The 21,113-nt window shown below is 39.4% G+C and overlaps 1 protein-coding gene across 2 annotated transcripts in view; it reads right to left on the minus strand.

Annotated features, from left to right (window-relative positions):
* PHEX (phosphate regulating endopeptidase X-linked) overlaps positions 1–21,113 on the minus strand; it is a 236,351-nt gene that overhangs the window by 73,756 nt on the left and 141,482 nt on the right. For both annotated transcript variants that reach the window (XM_070750614.1, XM_070750615.1), the window contains 2 exons: positions 18,359–18,460; positions 2,633–2,710 (listed from right to left, as the gene is read on the minus strand). In XM_070750614.1, the coding sequence (XP_070606715.1) occupies positions 2,633–2,710; positions 18,359–18,460 (180 nt within the window). The remainder of the gene's footprint in view (positions 1–2,632; positions 2,711–18,358; positions 18,461–21,113) is intronic.

Here is a 21,113-nt window from a genome sequence, read left to right on the forward strand (position 1 = left end):
ACTATAATATTTCTTCAAAAAGTTCCATTTCATATGTAGTTAAAGAACATACCATGTGAAGTAGTTTGAAGATATTGCTATATATCACCTTGTTGTACAATCATATACTAGGAGGGACAAATGTCCCATGAAAAATTGGTTGATTCTGATCCAGAAAGATATGATTAGTTCCTAACTCTTGCTTCAATTCTAATCAACCAGTGTGCAGACTAAGTACAACATTGGATGTACTTCTAGGTGTAGAGAATATGGCTCTTGGAAATAATGGTTGCATTATTTCATATTATTTTAAAAAACGTACACAGAACAGAAGCAACAACATCTAGTGAATGGTCTAACCTTGACTCTGTTATTAGAAGATGACTGGGGAAATTCTGAGAACATTCAATGATGGGTTTTTTCCCTATTAAAGAGTTATAAAAGGAACTAATTTGCAAACAACTAAACTTTATTAAAATTGACTAGTGGATTATGGATTGGAAAGATTAGAAGAATTTAGTGGATTAATTTGGACTAATTTGGACTTCAAATATTATTAATGTTATTTAAAAAATATCCTATGAGGCAAAAGAAGAAAAGTGTCAGAAGAAAGGAAAGAAGGAAATTAAATTTTAAAATTTGGACAATTGGTAGATATACAATTGGGGAACTATAAGGCTGTAAATTATTATGAAATAAATCATGAGGTTTTGGAGGTATAACTATGGGATTGATGAAATTTGATTAAGCAGGAGTTTCTTAAATATTGAGATATTGGAATAATAGAAATATGATCTGTATTAAATCACTATAAAATGTATGAAGAAATATTGTGTAAAAGTCTGCATGAATTTTTAAGAGACGAGAAAGACAAAAGGATTGTTTAAGAATATAGAAATGATTGTAGAAGCTACTCAACAATTGGGGGAAAGAGGAACATGTTATTCAAGAAATAGATGAGAAATTAGAAAAAGCAGGGAAAGGGGAAAATAAAACTGAGAAGCAAGAAGTTAAGAAAAAGAGAAGAAGCAAGATTCCAAGAGACAGAGATAAAAGACTGACTAAATAAAATCAATAAATGATGAAATTTTAAAAAGATTAAGAGATGATGGATAATGTGCAGAGTTGGGCAGCAAGAGGGACAGCATGGAACACCGTTCCACCAGCGGAAATGAAGCTGCATGCGCAGCTTTGCCACTGCCGGCGGTGCACGCATGATTCAGCTTCTGTGCATGTGCAGCAGCCGAATTTCACCACCCCACCCAGGAAGGAGAGAAGCTTGCCAGGGAGCTGCTCTCCTACCTCAGGATTTCTTCCATCTGGTGGCTTCTGGGTGGGACTAACCAGGGCACCTCTGCCGATGCAGCCAGTCGGTAGCCATGGAATTGGCATTGTCAATCCATCCTGGCTGGGAGCTGCCAACGGGAAGAAATCCTTTCCTTCCTGCAGGATTTATTTCTTCTGGTGGGATGGACTGCCGCTGCCACCGAGGACCCAGCCCCATGGTTTCCGGCTGCCTGCATTGGCAAAGGCACCCCAGTTAGTCCCACCCAGGAGCCATCAGAAGGAAGAAATCTGGGACTACCTGGAGCGCCTCTGCCATGGAGCTGGGTCCTCCCGTCCGGGAGCTGCCATCGGGAAGAAATCCTTTCCTTCCTGCAGGATTTCTTCCTGCTGATGGTTCCTGGGTGGGACAGCTTCAACCCATGACTCTGCGCATATGCAGGAAATTGAAAGGCAGGGGCGCAGGAGCATGCCCGCCCCTGCACCCCCTCCTGAGCATTCCAGTAGGGCTGCAAATGGTTGCCCTTTATTGATAATGGGAAATGTATTAATAAAATGAGAAAATACCATATCTCTAATAAATTCAGGGTAGTGGATGGTAATTTAAGATTAGTCACTTTAACTGTAGTACTAATATTAACAGTTTTTTAAAATATATTGTGAATTAAAAATATTTTAGGATTAGAAATGGTGGGGACTTTGAGATATATTCCTATGATGGATTAAATAATGTGTTATTAGTAATCCTATACTTTTGGAATATTGTTGCTATGATGGATTAATCCGTGATTTTTAGAATATTGAATGATAACATTTGCTAAGGAATAACAAATGCAGGGTGTATGTAAAGAAATGTTATTTATGTTTAAATTAATTAAAGGGAAAATCTAAAAGGAATATTAAATGAGACTAGTATTGTTTGAAGTTGGAAAATTAGACTTCTATACTATTTGTATTATTATTGTTAACATTGTATAAAAAAGACTTGACCCAATCAATGCACTGGTCATGAAATATGTATGTTCATAGTGGGATTTTTTTAAAAAAAACAATAATTAAAAAAAGAAAAAGAAAGGACAAAGCCACCATCTCATTCACTACTGCCAAAAAGCCTATTAGCAAATATGAAGCAGGGATGAGACAAGAATGAGGTAAGGAAGATAGGCTGCATAAGGGAGAAGAGGTTCTATAATGGGAGGATGATTGGATCTAGCACAAGACTTGTGTAATTTATACTTGTAATACTCTTTGCTGTGGTTAAATCGTGAACATTCTACATGGTGAATGAGTATATGAACATACATGCATTTGTCATTTATATTATGCAACTGCAACAAGTAATAAATGTAAATAATAAATCAAAACTTACTGTTTTGATGCCTTCTATAATATATGTATCATTCATTATAAATCCGGGATAACCCACTTTTGCCAAAACTGCTTTTGCCTTTAGAAAAAAAATGGATAAACATGACAATGACAAGGTGATCATTTAAAGTAAATTTTAAATCATATGGTAACCTTAGTTCCACTTGTGGTGGTTCTTAGTTTTAAAAACAGGAAATCTGTATTTTATTTTCCTGCAAAGAACAACAACAACAACAATATATGGATATATATTTCACATATATCCATAGTAATTATACCTCGATTTTCACGGGTCCGAACTTCACGAAAAGCCTATACGGGTCCGAACTTCACGAAAAGCCTTTACCACGGTTTTTCAAAAATATTAATTAAAAAATACTTTGTGGTTTTTTCCCCTATACCACGGTTTTTCCTGCCTGATGACGTCAAATGTCATCACCAAACTTTTGTCCGCATTTAATACTTTTTTTAAAATAAACTTTAATAAATAAACATGGTGAGTAATAATCTAAATGGTTGCTAAGGGAATGGGAAATTGTAATTTAGGGGTTTAAAGTGTTAAGGGAAGGCTTGTGACACTGTTCATAGCCAAAAATAGTGTATTTACTTCCACATCTCTACTTTGCGGAAATTTGGCTTTCGCGGGCGGTCTCGGAACGCATCCCCCGCAAAAATCGAGGGAACACTGTACTCATATCCAATGACCTAAGTCCTAGAGACCACTGCAACAACATTGACAAAAAGGCTTTAAGAGTTGCTAACCTAATCCTTCGCAGTTTCTTCTCTGGTAATATTGAACTGCTAACAAGAGCTTACAAAACATTTGTCAGGCCAATCTTAGAATACAGATCACCTGTATGGAACCCACATTGCATATTTGACATCAACATAATTGAGAGAGTCCAGAAATATTTCACAAGAAGAGTCCTGCACTCATCTTCTCACAACAAATTACCTTACTCCGCCAGACTTGATATTCTTCGATTAGATAACTTACAATTCTGTCGTCTCCGTTCCAACTTAACTATAGTTCATAAAATCATATACCAAAATATCCTACTTCACCTTCAACTACAACAACACATGAGCACAAAATCTATTTTAACTAATGCCAACCGCTCCAAACCAGACTGCAAAAAATACGACTTCGGCAATAGAGTAATCAACGCCTGGAATGCACTACCTGACTCCGTGGTTTCTACTCCTAACTCCCAAACATTTAACCTTAGACTATCTACAATTGACCTCTCCCCCCTTTCTAAGAGGTCCGTAAGGGGCGTTCATAAGTGCACCATTGTATCTATTGTCCCTATCCTATTGTCTTCTATCATTACTTTTTATCATTACTTATGTAATGTTTTATTTGTACAAATTACCATCCTAGAATTGTTTGACAAACAAACAAACAAATAAATAAATAAATATAAAATTTCTATTACTTTTCAAACTATCAAAGTTAGAGATGGTTCGTGCTTGGAACTTTTCATGCAAAATATTGGGTGGCAGGCACTCCTTAGCCTATTATGCTCATTGTCTATCCTTCTGTGCTGCTATCTTGTTTTAATCTTTCAAGGTATTTTTTTTCCCACACCATAACACACAAAAAACAATATACAGTACCTTCTATTTTGTTACAATAAAATAGTCTTGAGTTAGTAAATCTTATATAATCAAATGATACATTTTAAAATCCCATCTATTTAATTTTAGTTACCATCACACCCCCTTATTCCATTCTTTCTAATTTGTCATCCAGATAAATTCCATTATCTTCTAATTAAATTCATCATTGATCTTATTTATTTATTTATTAGATTTGTATGCCGCCCGTCTCCGTAGACTCGGGGCGGCTCATAGCAATAATAAAACAATGTACAACAAGTGTAATCATTTAAGAAAAATACTAAAAACCCATTATTAAAAGCAAACATACACACAAACATACCATGCATAAACTGTATAGGCCCGGGGAAGTTGTTTCAATTCCCCCATGCTTGATGGCAGTGGTGGGTTTTAAGGAGTTTATGAAAGGCAAGGAGGGTGGGGGCAGTTCTAATCTCTGGGGGGAGCTGGTTCGAGAGGGTTGGGGCCGCCACAGAGAAGGCTCTTCCCCTGGGTCCTGTCAAACGGCATTGTTTAGTCGACGGGACATGGAGAAGACTAACTCTGTGGGACCTAATCGGTCACTGGGATTCGTGCGGCAGAAGGCGGTCCCGGAGATATTCTGGTCCGTACCATGAAGGGCTTTATAGGTCATAACCAACACTTTGAATTGTGACTGGAAACTGATCAGCAACCAATGCAGACTGCGGAGTGTTGGTGTAACATGGGCATACCTAGGGAAGTCCATGATTACTCTCACAGCTGCATTCTGCACGATCTGAACACTTTTCAAAGGTAGCCCCATGTAGAGAGCATTACAGTAGTCGAACCTCGAGGTGATGAGGGCATGAGTGACTGTGAGCAGTGAGTCCCAGTCCAGATAGGGCCGCAACTGGTACACCAGGCGAACCTGGGTAAATGTCCCCCTCGCCATAGCTGAAAGATGATTCTCTAATGTGAGCTGTGGATCGACGAGAATGCCCAAATTTCAGACCCTTTCTGAGGGGGTCAATACTCTCCCCCCCCCAGGGTAATGGAAAAACACAGATGGAGCTGTCCCTGGGAGGCAAAACCCACAGCCACTCTATCTTATCCGGGTTGAGTTTGAGTCTGTTGACACCCATCCAGACCGTACCAGCCTACAGGCACCGACACATCACTTCCACTGCTTCGTTGACTGGACATGGGGCTGGAGATGTACAGCTGGGTATCATCTGCATACTGATGATACCTCACCCCATGCCCCTGGATTATTTCACCCAGCAGTTTCATGTAGATATTAAATAGCAGGGGGAAGAGGACTGACCCCTGAGGCACCCCACAAGGGAGTAAACTTGAAGTTGACCTTTGACCCCCCACTAACACCAACTGTGACCGACCGGAGAGGTAGGAGGAGAACCACTGAAGAACACTGCCTCCCACTCCCAACCCCTCCAGTCTGTGCCTCCGAGTCTGTGGAGAGGGGCGGCATACAAATCTAAATAATAAATAATAAATAAATTGTAGGGATCCGGAAGGGACCCCCTCCTCAAAGAAGTGTTGACAATCTCCTGCAGCCAGCTCCGTGTCACCTCCCTGCTGGCCGAGACCAACCAGGAGGGACACGAATCCAGTAAGCAGGTGGTGGAACTCACAGCTCCAATGGCCTTGTCCACTTCATCAGGTGTCCCCAGATCAAACTCTTCCCAGACAGGTGGACAAGTACAGACCCCAGTCACCTCGACTGACTCATTGTCAGTCAACTCTGTTACACAATCGGAGTCGAGGTCCGGCCGGATCCGAGCGATTTTATCACTGAAAAACGTGTTAAAATCCTCGGCACTACTCTGTAAGGTCTCCCCAACTCCCCTCTGGTTAAGAAGGGAGTGGGTCACCCTAAACAGAGCAGCCAGGCGGGATTCCGCTGATGCAATCAAGGCGGTATGATACACGCATCTTGCCGCCTTGACCGCCACTTTGTAAGTCTTAATATAAGCTCTTACAACTGTTCGATCAGATTCGGACTTACTCTTCCTTCATCGCTTCTCTAGACGTCTCTTCTCGCGTTTCAATTCCTGGAGCTCCTTGTTGAACCATGGAGCTCTACGAGGTCTAGTGCCATGGAGAGGTCGCAACGGTGCAATCCGGTCAAGAGCCTCCACTGCAGCCTTGTTCCAAGCCTCAGCAAGAGACTCGGCCGAATTGTGTACAAGTGCATCTGGAATAACCCCAAGCGCCCTCTGAAAGCCCTCTGGGTCCATCAGGCGTCTGGGGTGGAACTACCTAATCAGTTCCGCCTCCTTGTGGGGAAGGATTGGAGCCAGGAAGTCAAGCCGCAATAGAAAATGGTCTGACCATGACAAAGGCAATACTTTAAAGCCCCTTAATCTCAGACCATTACTCAATTTCCCAGAGAGGAATACCATGTTGGGTGCATGCCCCCCCCCTCGTGAGTCGGACCCTGTGAGTCGGACCCTGTACTATTTGAGTCAGGTCCATGGCTGTCTTCGTGGCCATGAACTCCTGTGCTAACCCAGAGGTTTCGCCGAGCGACGGCAGGTTAAAATCCCCCAAGACAATAAGTCTGGGGAATCCTACCGCCAGCCCGGCTACCTCCTCGAGCAGCACAGGCAGGGCTGTTGACATGCAGCTGGGAGGCAGGTACATGAGCAACAAGCCCACCTGAACCCCTAAGTCTAACTTCACCAGGAGGGACTCACAACCCGCAATCTCTGGAGCAACAAGTCTATGCCTGATGACATAAGTGAGTCTTAAGACTCTTGCAAAAGGCGAGGAGGATGGGGGCAGTGTGAATCTCTGGAAGGAGCTGGTTCTAGAGGGCCAGGGCCACCACAGAGAAGGCTCTTCCCCTAGGCCTTGCCAGACAACATTGTCTGGTCGACGGGACCTGGAGAAGGCCAACTCTGTGGGACCTAATTGGTCTCTGGGATTTGTGCGGCAGAAGGCGGTCCAGTAAGTAATCTGATCTGATGCCAATAAAGAGACTAATGTAAAATATTCTAAAATCAATCAGCTTTTTTCAAAAAACCCTTTTCCTTGTATCTTTCTCTTTCATCTTTTTGTATCACTTTTTTATTTTTTATTTTCCTCTTCTTCTTCCTCACCCTTCTCCTCTTTAAATAAAATGTCCACTTTAAAAATCCACTCTTTACAAATTTTCTCTCTTTAATTCCCTTACCTTTTAGGGTTTGTAAAATCTGATATCCCTGTTCACATCTTCCTTTAACAGTGCTTATCTTAATATACTCAACATTTAAAATGTGGGCATTAATATCTTCATCAACCAAACCTTTTTCAAAAATTTCTATAATTTTACTCCCAGATTTCTCTTGCTTCACCTCAGCATATAACCACACACTATCAATAAAATATGTAATATATCCCACATTTAATTCATCCTTAATCCCAACATTATTTTTATTTACACATCCAATAATTTTCTCTTTATATACTTCTAGTCCATCTTGTTCTCCTGCATCTTCTACTCCAGCTCCATGTTCTCCTCCATCTTCTGCTCCAACTCCATGTTCATCAAGTCCATTATAGTGATTATCAATATCCTCTTTGCCATCCCCAGCTTGTAGTCCTCTTTCAATTCTAATATCAATTATTGATTATTGATGGAAACTTTTAATGTCCTCATGAATCTCCTTATGAATCTCCTCCAAGTCTGTTATTTCTCTTATTTCCTCCATCACTTCTGCGTATAAAATGGCTAATATTGTCCAGCTGTTTGTAACAAACAGCCTACAAAAGAGCCTAAAAAGCCATTCTCCAGTATTCCTTATGTCCAAGTCAGTCCTTTTTTGTGTGTGAAAAAGCAACAACAGATTTATTTATTTATTTATTTATTTATTTGATTTTTATGCCACCCTTCTTGTTAGATTCAGGGCGGCTTATAACATATTAGCAATAGCACTTTTTAACAGAGCCAGCATATTGCCCCCACAATCCGGGTCCTCATTTTACCCACCTCGGAAGGATGGAAGGCTGAGTCAACCTTGAGCCGGTGATGAGATTTGAATTGCTAACCTACAGATCTACAGTCAGCTTCAGTGGCCTGCATATAACTCTTAATCCAGATAACTCATTTCATGAAAGTCACATCTAGGTAAACAAAAAATTCCAACTCAAAAACTTTCTCATGCGTAAAGTCTCTTCCAATAGATTTCCTTAAATTTCTTATTACTTTTTTTAAGTGTTTCACTTTTCAATCCAAATAATGTTTAAAAAAAAATAAATAAAATATGGCGCTGACCATACCCCTCCCCCTATCTTGTTTTAATCTGATCTAATATTTTTTTTCTTTGTCTATGAAGGTCTACAAAATATTTTATGCTGCATTCTTTCTTCTCAACCAAGGGATTCCAAATTTGACTTTGTAGTACTTCTGCTCAGCAGTTACTTTTTCTTCCCTAAAAGGTGGTACAGCATTGAATTTTGGTGTTGTATTATTTTGGTGGTTCATAGTGTGGCTTAAGTTGAGACTGAAGTTTATCATGCTGTGGTCACTGTTGGTTCTGTTATTTGTAAGCCATATATTGTACTTTTGCTGTTGCAGAAGATGAGATCCAGACAGTTATCAAGTCTGGTATTGTTAGTTACTAGTTGGTCGAGTCCCAGATAGGTGACGGTATTATATATAGTAGAATGGATGGGTTCCGTGCTGCATTCATTTAAGGACCAGTTAATGTGTGGTAGGTTGAGGTCTCCGAGGAAGATAATGGGGTATGGGCAGTTGGTTGCCCATGTTAGTAATGTGTATAATTTGTTAGCATGGTCGATGTCATAGTCCGGGGCTCTGTAGCAGAGTAAGAAGCAAATTGTGGTATTTAGGGATAAATCACAGACAATAGTTTCAGGTACCAATAAATCCTGTGCACCTTTGAGGATTTTTAGGTTCAGCGATTTTTTGTAGAATATAGCTATTCCGCCTCCTCTACGGGATTCATGATCTGAGCGGAAAACATGGTAGTTTTTTGATGTGATAATGGAGTCTGGGTGTTCTGTCTGGGTGCCCCCAGACTTCAACACCAACTGAAAAAAGCAGCCAGAATTTGCAAACAAACCTGGGCGATGGTTAGCCTCAAAACTCGCTCACCAAAAAGCAGATAAAATTATAGAGGCATTATATGATCATACAGATGCTTTAAAAACAACACTCAGCGATAAAAAACAAATAATTAAATCTTTCTTTGAGGAATTATATAAAAAAGATGACGTAAATGAACAACTAATAAATAATCTATTCAAGAATTTAGAAAACACAGAAAAAATAAATAAGGAAGATCAGGATATGCTAAATGACAAAGTAACATCAATAGAACTAACTAATGCAATTACAAAACAAAAAAATAATAAAACCCCGGGCACAGACGGTATACCTGCCGAATTCTACAAACAATTTCAAGAAATTCTGGAGCCTATAATGTTACCCCTTGTTAATGAAATTCTCGAGGGTTCAAAACTTCCTTCCTCCTGGAACGAGGCCTACATAACTTTAATACCTAAAGATACACAAAATAGAGCTTACATTCAAAATTATCGCCCAATATCCCTGCTTAACTCAGATTATAAAATTTTTGCATCCATCATAGCCGAAAGATTTAAACGAATATTAACTGTTAGAATACATACAGACCAAAATGGCTTCCTTCCGGCAAGAAACATAACAACAAACACAAGGATTATTTTGGACTCTTTAGAATACTACGATAAAAACATAGATAAACCAGTAGCATTCCTATTCGTAGATCTACAGAAAGCTTTTGATAGTTTATACTGGCAATTCTTTACAACATAAATAGCGTCAATGCAACTTGGTAATAAATTTACAGAACTCATTAAAACTATATACTCAATACAAACAGCCAAAATACTGATAAACAATGATATGACAGAAACAATAAGTATAAAAAAAGGAGTGAGGCAGGGCTGTCCCTTAGCCCCCCTGATTTTTATCTTTGCACTAGAAGTTCTACTAAATAAAATAAGACACAACAAGGAAATCCAAGGATTAAAAATTAAAAATGAACACTATAAACTTCAAGCTTTTGCTGATGACATGGTGTTCATTGTACAAGACCCCTTAAAATCTGCGCCTATCCTAATTAATGAAATAAATAAATTTGGAGAGATTGCTGGACTAAAAATCAATAGAGAAAAAACAAAAATGATAACAAAAAATATGACAAAACAGCAGATATTGAAATTAGAAGAATCCAGTAAAATAAAAACTGCCAAAAAAGTTAAATACTTAGGACTATGGATTACCGCAAATTACAGCACTATCAAGAAAGACAATTACGATAAACTAATCAATGAAATGGACAAAGATTTTTGCAGATGGTCGAAACTCCCACTCTCTATAATGGGGAAAATTGCTGTAATTAAAAGCAATATACTTCCTAGATTTCTATACCTTTTCCAAACTGCACCCATTAAACTAAACAGGACCTTTTTCAAAAACTTACACAAAAAAATTCGCAAATTTATATGGACAAAAAAAGAGGCCAGGATAAAACTTAAAGACCTACAAGACCATAGGTCAAGGGGTGGATTTGGGTTACCAAACATGGAACTATACTACCATGCCTCAATTGTAAACCTACTGAAAGAATGGATAATACTTAAAAATTCTAGAATATTAACACTTGAAGGCTATGACCTTCAATCCAGGTGGCACAAGTTTCTGATGACAGACATAGATAAAATACCAACATATTTCAGATCACACTACATCCGAAAAACCTTAATTAACACCTGGCACTTCATTAAAAAAACCCATTACCTCTGCATCCCAAAATGGATTTCCCCAACAGAAGCCATTATATACCCGAATGCATTAACCCCTGATAAAATTATAACATACGACCAACTACTAAACGAAAATAATGATCTAATCCCTAAGCAAAAACTCATGGAAAAAGGTATTAAAGTAGATTGGTTACACTACCTACAAATAAAATCAAAATATAATGAAGATAAGAACAAATCAGGCTTCCAAAAAAACAACCCCCTTGATAAAATAATTTTTGGTCCACAAAAAAAGCAAATATCAAATATATACAATATCCTCCTTCAACATGATACTGTTGAAGAAATAGTTAAAGGAACTATGATAGCGTGGTCACAAAACTTTGGGTACACAATTTATTTAAACGAATGGGAAAAAATTTGGACTGCTAACTATAAACTAACGATGGCAACCTCATATAAGGAAAACCATTATAAAATGTTCCACAGATGGCACTTGCCACCTGCTAGACTTGCAAAAATGTATCCAAATCTATCACCATTATGTTGGAAATGCAGGGAAAAACCAGGTACATATTACCACATCTGGTGGACATGTGAAACCACCCAAAATATTGGGGAAAAATCAAAACTATGCTAGAACAAATTACTTCTCAGATCATCCATGCGAAACCCAAACTATTTTTACTAGGAATCATAAGACAAAATTTTAGTAAAGAAAACAGATATATTATAATCCACATTATTACAGCCGCACGGATTTTATATGCACAATTTTGGAAACAAGAAAAAAACCCAACTGCTCTATCACTCTTGATTAAAATAATGGAATGTGCAGAAATGTCCAAACTAACAATGGAACTGCAAAACAAGGATGAGACAGATTTCTACAAAGCTTGGGATAAATGGTACCTCTGGTTAAAAAAAAGGAATTATCTAAAAATTATTCATCAAGAAAAATATCCAACAAAAACAACTTGAAAAATTAGCAACCTACATCACAAATCATAACATCAAATTGAAACAACAAACTGTAAACATCGATCGACACGGACTTCAATTTTACAAAGAAAATAAACCCCTAAATCACTTATACATATTGGCACTAAAAACTACATTCAAAACATATCGATAAAATCTTAGGGTAAAACACACCAACTACGAGCTCAAACTACAGGCCGCAAATCATGAAAGACCCAGCTCTAACGCTGGTTTTCGCTTCTTTATCTCCCCCTCCTTCTTTGCCCCTTTTTCCTATCCCTCTTCCTTCTATATCTACTTCCCTCCCTTCCCAACCCCCTAACCTTCTCTCACTCCCCAATTACTACATAAGTAGATTGTAAATGTTAAAATGTACAGTATGCATATCCCTTTTGTCTTTCTGTATCTTGTTTTTATTGTATATATTCAATAAATCTATTTAAAAAAAAAAAGCAGCCAGACACGCTGGTAAAAGCAAAGGCACTTTATAGTTGGAAAAACAAACACAGAGAAAAACCTGTTCTTCCCAACAGACAGGCTATGAGGCTTCACAGCAGAGTCATGACGGCCAGACAATACAGCAGACTTCTTGCTGGCACACACACCACTGTAGAGAATAAGACCCACGTCTTTCCCCCCAAGGTTTCAGCCTTCAGGGCCACAAGCCAGAGTCAGAAACGCCAAAGATCACAGCCAGGTCCCAGGACTCCCAAAGATAATACTCCACAATACAGGAAGGGTGGGTCTGCCTTTTCAGCCTTTCTGGGGAGAACCACACCCAAACCCAGCTGTTGCCTATTTAGGGCTGGAAATACCTGGCTAATTGTCCCCTTCGTTGTGCTGCTCTTCTCTGCCTGAGATCGATGATGGCTTGTGCATTTTCATCCAAGGACTCCAGGCTGCTTGCTGGGGAGAGCTCCACCCCGGGGGACTCAGGCTGTTCTCCCTCTCCCTCGGCCTGATATTCCTCCTCCCCGTCTGCCTGGGCCTCCTCCTCCTCCTCCTGCTCCTCATCCTCCCCCTCTGAGCATGGAGCCGGCAGAGGTTCAGCCGTTCCCTGAGGAGCCTCAGACGGAATCACAACACTGGGTAGGAAGCATTTAGCCATGTTTCGCATATAAAAATTATATCAAAGTTGGAGGTGTCAAGTAGAAGGAGGAATTCAGATATCTTGTTGACTAAACTTCTAGCATTTAATAGTTTACATTTGAGATTGGTCTTGTGTTGGGGATTGGTTTTGGGGTGGTTAGAGGAAGTAAGGGGCACGCTTTCCTATTCTTGGTTTGAGGTGGTAGGGTTGTCCATTTGTTGTTGGGGGATGGTGGTCTGGCAGGTGTCAGTTTGATGTTCTGAGATGGTAGATTGAAAGTTAGATCGGAAGATGTGGGGAGAATTATGGGTTTTGGGTTTGATGCTTTCTGTGCGGTAATCTATGTAAAGGTTTGTTTCACCAAGTTCATAGCGTTTCTTGAGTTCTGCCCGTAGTTCATGAGAGCGAATACATTGGAGGAGAGAAAGATCTGGTCTGGATCTGAGTTTGTTGAAAGACTTGTTATTTCTGGCAATGTGGTTAATGGTCTTGATGAATTGCTGTTTTATTTGTTCATTTTTGCATACTACTTTGCCGAAGCGGGGAGCTATTGAGCCATCGTTATACTTGTGCTCAGGTCCAATTCTGGTAACTTCCAAAATGTCTTCTTGGGTGATTGTTTGTGCATGTGAGTGATGGAGGTGGATGATATTTCTTATTCTTGTTATATCTGATTCATGACTTTCATCAAGACCAAAGAGGATAGCATTCTGGCGTTTTTGTTCATGTTCCATGGCATCCTTGACTAGGGTAGAGATATCAGTGGTAGAATTAGTGTGATTTTGAAGTATTGGAAGTGGTTGAGGTTGGGGTTGGGTTGGTAGAGTGGTGAGTGGTATTTTGTCGGGTGGATTCAGTGTTTGGATATTTTTCTCCATGGATGAGAGTCTTGATTCAATACTTTCTGTGAATTCTTGTTATGTTTTGAGAAGTCTTGGTTCAATACTTTCTATAAATGCTTGTTGGGTTTTGATGGCTTCTTTTAAAGTGTTAATCTCATCAGACAAACTGCTAGGCATATTTAGCTTGGGGGTGCAGGATGAGCACATATAAAGAAATGAAGAGTTTGCTTTTAGAAAGGTGGCAATATGTTTAGAAATATTGAGGCAGCTTTTGTGAGCAGAATGATTGCAAGTCTGGCATTTTATGAAACCATCATGATCATTGATAATGTCATTGCATTTAAAGCATTGATAGCTGTGATTATCAATTGTTGCTTGTTGTTCTTTTTGTTCTTGTTGTTGTATATTCTTTTTGATTGGCATTTCTGCTTTGATTTGAGCTGTTCTGTACCAGCGTCTGTCTCCCAGGATGTGGGGGGGGGGGTTAGTGCTTCAGGAAAGTCTTTCAGTTACCCTGCCTGAGTTTCTGGCTTCCTGGTCAGTGGGCCTATTTATGACTTTATAGTGTGTTGAGGGAGAGGCAATTAGAGTTGTAGAGGTATACTTAATAACTTCACTTAAGCAGTTTGTAACTTTAAGAGAGAGACAAATAGTTGAAACAGGCAAGAACAATGGCTTTCAAGTGTACAGTAAACCCCCCTCTTCCTTCACAGCCACAGTTGATAGCTTGGCTGGTAGCAGGGTATAGATATATCTGAAAATGTGATTGCTAGGATCCTTCCCAACCACTAGGGGGAGCTGGAGCATTGCTGCCAGATTAAGTAACTTTTCAAATTGATAGAAGCTTTCACTTCCAAGACCACAGGAAGTGTCTTGGTCTTTGTTAAATTGATGGACCACATGGTAATGGAGGCACCTAATCCTAAATCAGGTTTGGGAAGGCTCAGGCATTTGCAGAGTCAGTTGGCTCCTAATGCTGTTGAAATGAGCTGCAGGAGGCTGATGGCTCTTCACTGATCACAGAGCTGGAGACTCCTCTGCACTTCTTTGCAAGCTCCCAGGTAACTTTGTTGGGCTTATTGGAGTCAGTTGTGCAGGGCTGGCTAGGGAATACGGCTCTTGGAGGTTCACCTTTCACCCAATTTAAATTGCAGGCCTGTGGGGAATCGGCTGTGCCTTGTTTGTCTTATTTGGTGATGCTTTGGCAGGCTGGAGGTACTTTAGTTGCAATTGCAGTTGAAACAGTATGGAGATCAGCTGGGAGGCTTCTTTAGCAGGGAAGTAATTTAAATCAGCTGGGGAGCAGCAGAACTAATTGGGTTTCCTCAGCTGGATAATGGCAGGGTTACATAGGTTGCCTCTCTCTCTCTCTCTGGTAATGTACTCCCTCTGTTAGGTATTTTTAGGTTTCGCCTCTCTCACACTTTAGTAAATGACAGCGTGGTTTTTATTCTCTCTCTCTTTCTGGTAATGTGCTCTGTTTTCTCTCCCTCCCTCACTCTGGAACCTACCTCCGTTTGCTGCTTTGAGCTGTTTGTTGTGTCTCGTCGCTCCTTATTGTTAAGTTGAATCTGGTTTGCTGGTTTTGCTGATTTTGCTATATCTATACTTGAGTTATTTTAACTTTTTTTTAACTTTCACTGCCTAGCGATGTGATTAAGCATCTGCACGGATCGCCATCTTGAATCTTCTTCCTTGCAACCTTCTTACAAGCAAGTCAATGGGGAAGCCAGATTCACTTAAAGCAATGTTATTAACTTAAAAGCTATTCACTTAACAATTGTGGAAGGAAAGGTCGTAAAATGGGGCAAAACTCACTTAATAAAGGTTTCACTTAGTTAGCAGCAGAACTTTGGGGCTCAATTGTGGTTGTACATTAAGGACTACTGTACTGATAACTATAGGGAGATAGTTATCAGTACAGCATTCATTGTTCTTTTACTTCTTTGGGGGACTTTGCTAATTCTCATTTTTAGCTAAGAAGCAGTGCTCAAAAAGATCAAGTTATAAAAGAAATGTTGCCATTCAGTTTCTGAAAATTCCTTCGCTTTCTAGCCTTACCCACATGGGTAATTTTTTTTATTATGCAGACTAAAGCAGTAACACATGGCAAAAACCTTGAACATCATGATACACAGACATTGTAAATGGTTTAAATGAATCTTAATATGAATAACTTACCACCTGGAATTTTTTAAAAAATTCTACTATCTTGTCTTACTCACAGAATAATCTGATCTTTTGGGTACTATATCAATACATTTTAATTTCAATAGCTGTACTCAGTGACTGAAAAACAATAGAAGATAAATGCTATGAAGAACAAAAGTGAAAATAAAGTAAAGAAAAAAAGAAAATATTTGTTCAAATATTTCCAAAAGGGGCAATAGAACCTCACAGGTTTTTATTATTTTCAAGAAAAACCACATCTTATGGTTGTTTGATCTATGAATGACAATATAATTACTATTAGGTTAAGATACCTGATACTCTTATATTCAACTCAAAAGGGCAAATGGGGGCAAATGTTGAAATTTCTGCTGATCTAGTTTTTAAATGTCCTAGGTAAGTCATAGAAGTCTTGCAAGTCTTCTAAAGTAGACATTTAAAACAACTAAGCAACTAATATTGCATCCATGCTTTTCATTATAGAGCATTAAGCAAACAGGAGAACAGTAACTTAAACAGCTGATAAATTGTAACCTTTAAAGAAACACCTACTCATTTTGCAGCATGTCTAATTACATAGTTTAGAAAATAATGAATGTGGATGAACTGAATGAACCTGGCAAATGATTTCTAAGTAAACTAATTGCTGTAAATATTGATCAGATGTCACCACTAAAGATATCTGCGGGTATGATGTTAAAACATGATAAATTGATTATCAAAAAGAAACATTACTGTATCATTTTCTTTCAAGAATATACACCTATATTAATTTCTATACATCCTGGATGGGTCTGGGAACTGAGTCCTCTCTTAGTCCATGAAGCAAGCAATCTGTCAGGATTCTGAGTAAAACACCCATTAGAAGCAGAATTCCCAGGTAAGCAGTTTCCTCAAAGAACAAGTTTATTGGATATATCCAGGGGTGTGCTGGACCCTGAATGGTGGGGAATGCGGTTCCGGTGGGGGGCAATGTACCACATAGGCTAGCTCCGGTGGTGCCGCTGGGGTGCACATGTGTGCATGTCAACCAGCGCTTTCCCAGACCTCCACCTGGCCTCCCCTGCCATGAGCGGTGCCTTCCCCCACCGCAAGCCCCTTGACCCTCACTCACCTCTTGCACCAGCTCCCCACCACCGCCCATGCTGCCACCATTCGCCCTGCTGTGTACGCTCTCGCCAGCTCCACTAATGCCGGCTCCCCCCTCACTGCCCGCGCTACCGCCGTTCGCCCCGTCACCAACACACAAACAGCTGGAGTGTGTGTGCATGCACATAGCTGCCCGACAAAGGGAACAGCTTAGAAATAAGAGTCAACTTGGAAGTAAAGCTACAGGTGGACGATGAATGGCTGCTCCCATAAAGAATGAAAGAGGAGTAAAAGGGGATGGGAATTTGCAGGAGACAATTAATTCACTTAGTTGGTTACTAACTAGCAGAGACTTGTTGCCAAGTCCCTATCCCTCAGCACCATTCTGGCAGCACTGAAGCCTCCAAAAAAGGCCCAATCACGCTAAGTACAGAGTTGACAGGCACCTCCCCTTAAGAGAAAAGAACTTCCTATAAGGGAAAAAGAAAAATCACAATATGCTTTAACATAGACTTAACAACCAGCCTAAAGAACACATATGCCTTCCTACTTTGCATTATCCCCTTCCATTATTGCACAGTGGTCCCCAACCATGCAAAACAAAAATTAAATGCAAACTTCAGCTTAAACTGAAATTTCAAATTAGATTCTTCTACGTGTACACTATACAGTGTTAATCACTCTTCTTTAATATAATCAAACATATTGTATGGTAATAAATTCTATTCAGTAGAAATTGTACTTGACTGTATTGATAATATTGTAATATATCAGACATACAATGACCCAGATATATTTTATTTTAAACCATTTCCAGATTTTTATACGGTATACAAATAATAAACAATTAAAATAGTTGAAGACTGTGTACACAGATGTACTATAAGGAAAATCCAATAATTCCAGATGTACAATAAGAGAAATCCAATAATTCCAATCAATTCCAGGAATTGAATAATGTCAGAAGCCTTAAATTAATCGTTTCTCTCCCAAGGAAAACTTTATTTAAATGTAATTATTAACTTGTTCTATTTAAATGCAAAATGAAGAATTAAAGAATTATCATGACTATAAAGATTTAACTAAATACAAGATGCAAATCATAGAACTTTGCAATAAACACCCGATCCTATTTTTAGTTCTTTTTCTTGCTATGCACTCATATATGATAGAATAGACTGTATGTCGACATTCTTACCTTTTCAACAGCTTTTCTTTTTGTATCCAAATCCATCCAGTCATTTTCATTTTCCAACATGTCTATAAAGGCCCACCGAATTCCTTCAGTCAGCTCTACCATCTGAAGGAAACATTATTTTGTTGAAAAGGGTGCTATTTTCAATCCATTATCATGTGGGGAAGAAATCTACATGTTTCTGTGCAAATTGTGAGCATGGAGGCACTTGTGCATTTAGTTATACATTCATATTAGCATTATTTTGCTCAACACATTTCTAACCGATAACATGGACAAACTGAACATTCTTCGAGAATAAGAATTGGTTTAGAGCAGTGATGGTGATCCTTTTTTGGTTTGCATGTCAAAAGGTGTGTGTGTGTGTGTGTGTGTGCTAGCATGTGTGTATGCAGTAATGGGCAGCCAAAATTTTTACTGCCACACTGTGGATGTGGCTTATCTTGCTGGTGTGGCTTAATGGTCATGTGACTGGGTTGGAGTAGCTTGACGTCCATGTGATCAGGTGGGAGTGGCTTGAACGATCATAATCATTCAGGTGAACTGTTAAGTCCTCGACTTACAACCTTTCCAGTGTCACTCGCTGGGTGACAATTTGCTTCACGTTTCCCACACTCTCCTTTCTCAGACTGGGTCTCCAAATTGCACAAGCAATTAGCTAATAGTTCATTTGGGTGAACTGATACGAACTGGCTGAATCCCGCCACTGTTTTTTACCCTGCGTTGTATTGCCAGCCTATAATTCCAATTCTAAGAAAACAGATATAATATTAAAAACTGTCTAAGACTAATAAAAATTGCAAGATTTTTATCAACTGCATTTAGTTTGAAAGCATCCAAGTTGTATTTCCCCCTAATATTAATCTAAAATGTGAAAACAAATATTGGCAAAATACTTAAGAAAAAATGGAGTAAATGGTAGAAGAAACTTCTAAATACATCTAAACTAGGGATGTCAAACTCGCATCGTGGCAGTACGTGGTGTATCGGGACTTTTTCCCCCTTCACTAAACCAGGTATGGGTGTGGTCAGTGCATGACACATCCAGCCCATGGGCCGGGAGTTTGACACCCCTGACTTAAACCTAAGAAACAGATTTAAATTAATATTATTGCATTAAACTTCCATTAATATTATAACAGAATTATCAAGGTGCTACAACACTTCTTTTTTTGTTTCAATTTAGCTACCACCTTGGAAACTGCTGACTGAAATTGTGTTTTTATATGGATCTATGTAAAAAAAGAATGCCCCTCTCTGAATGACTTAGGGGACTTGCAGCATCTTATTTTTATGTTTAATTAATATATATTTAATATCACTTTATTTTGATTCAATGTGGAAGTCAGTACAGATTCCAGACAGACTATGACTGAGCATTCAACAATCAAGAGTAAACTGCATCCCAGGGAATACGTTAACTCAAAGAACATTGTTTGGATTAACTTAATGCACTAATGAGCTGTCAGTTCATTTTCTAGATTCTACAATTGGGCTCCGGGGTACATTTTGATTTTTATGTACATCTGTAGCAATAATGCTAACAAGAAGTATGTACTTATACCCTCAGACTAAAATTGTTGAATGGCATAGCCAGCAGCTTAGGCTGTTGGGTCAAATATATTGCTAAATTTAGATAGCAATATCAATAGTACTTAGACTTATATACTGCTTTACAGCCCATTTTAAGAGGTTTACAGAGTCAGCATATTGCCCCCAACAATTTGGGCCCTCATTTTATCCACCTTGGAAGGATGGAAGGATGAATCAACCTTGAGCCTGGTGAGATTTGAAATGCCAAATTGCAGGAAGCGGCAGTCAGCAGAAGACTGCAGTACTGCACTCTAGCCACTGCATCACTGTGGCTCATAATCATCTCTTTGATCAAAGAAGAAAGACAAGATGACACCCAGGCAGTGAAGGGCTACCAAGGGCATGGCTTATGCAGGACGCCCTGCATTTTCTTTTAATGTCTTTCAGTGCAAATTGGGTGCTCTGGGATGGAGCTCCATTTGCGCTACCGCACTGCTTTCCCCCCATCTGGGCAGTAGCCCACCTCTGCACCCAGGGATGTGTTCATCAATGAACATTTGAGAATGTCGTAATAGATCATTTGTTTTCAAATAAGCATCTACAATTAAGATGACATAGGGATTCCATAATTTCATAATGTCTAAGCAGCTGAAACACGATTGATAAGCTAAAGAAAGGGGAAAAAAACCCAACTTTAAAAATGAAATAAACTAGGGTATTTGTTTACATATTGTCCATATTCATATTAAAATGCATCATTTCCATAGGATTTACCACAAAGAGGCATGTGCAAGGCATGGAGTATGCCTAGGATTATAAACATAGATAGATACACAGTCATCACACTATTTCCTGGGGCAGTAAGCAACGAGTCAGTCAAGGTGACTAGAGCCCAAACTTGTCCACCTGTCTGGGAAGAGTTTGATCTGGTGACACCTGATGAAGTGGATAAGGCCATTGGAGCTGTGAGTTCCACTACCTGCTTACTGGATCCGTGTCCCTCCTGGCTGGTTTCGGCCAGCAGAGAGGTGACATGGACCTGGGTCTAGGAGATTGTCAACACTTTCTTGGGGAAGGGGTCCTTTCCATTGCACCATCCTCAAGAAGCCTTCCCTGGACCCAGCCGTACTTAATATCTATTGTCCAGTCTCCAACCTTCCTTTTATGGGGAAGGTTGTTGAGAAGGTGGGGGCGCTCCAGCTCCAGTGGTCCTTGGAAGAAGCCG

The sequence above is a fragment of the Erythrolamprus reginae genome, chromosome 4 (assembly GCF_031021105.1).
Source record: "Erythrolamprus reginae isolate rEryReg1 chromosome 4, rEryReg1.hap1, whole genome shotgun sequence".
NCBI classification, from domain to species: domain Eukaryota; kingdom Metazoa; phylum Chordata; class Lepidosauria; order Squamata; family Dipsadidae; genus Erythrolamprus; species Erythrolamprus reginae.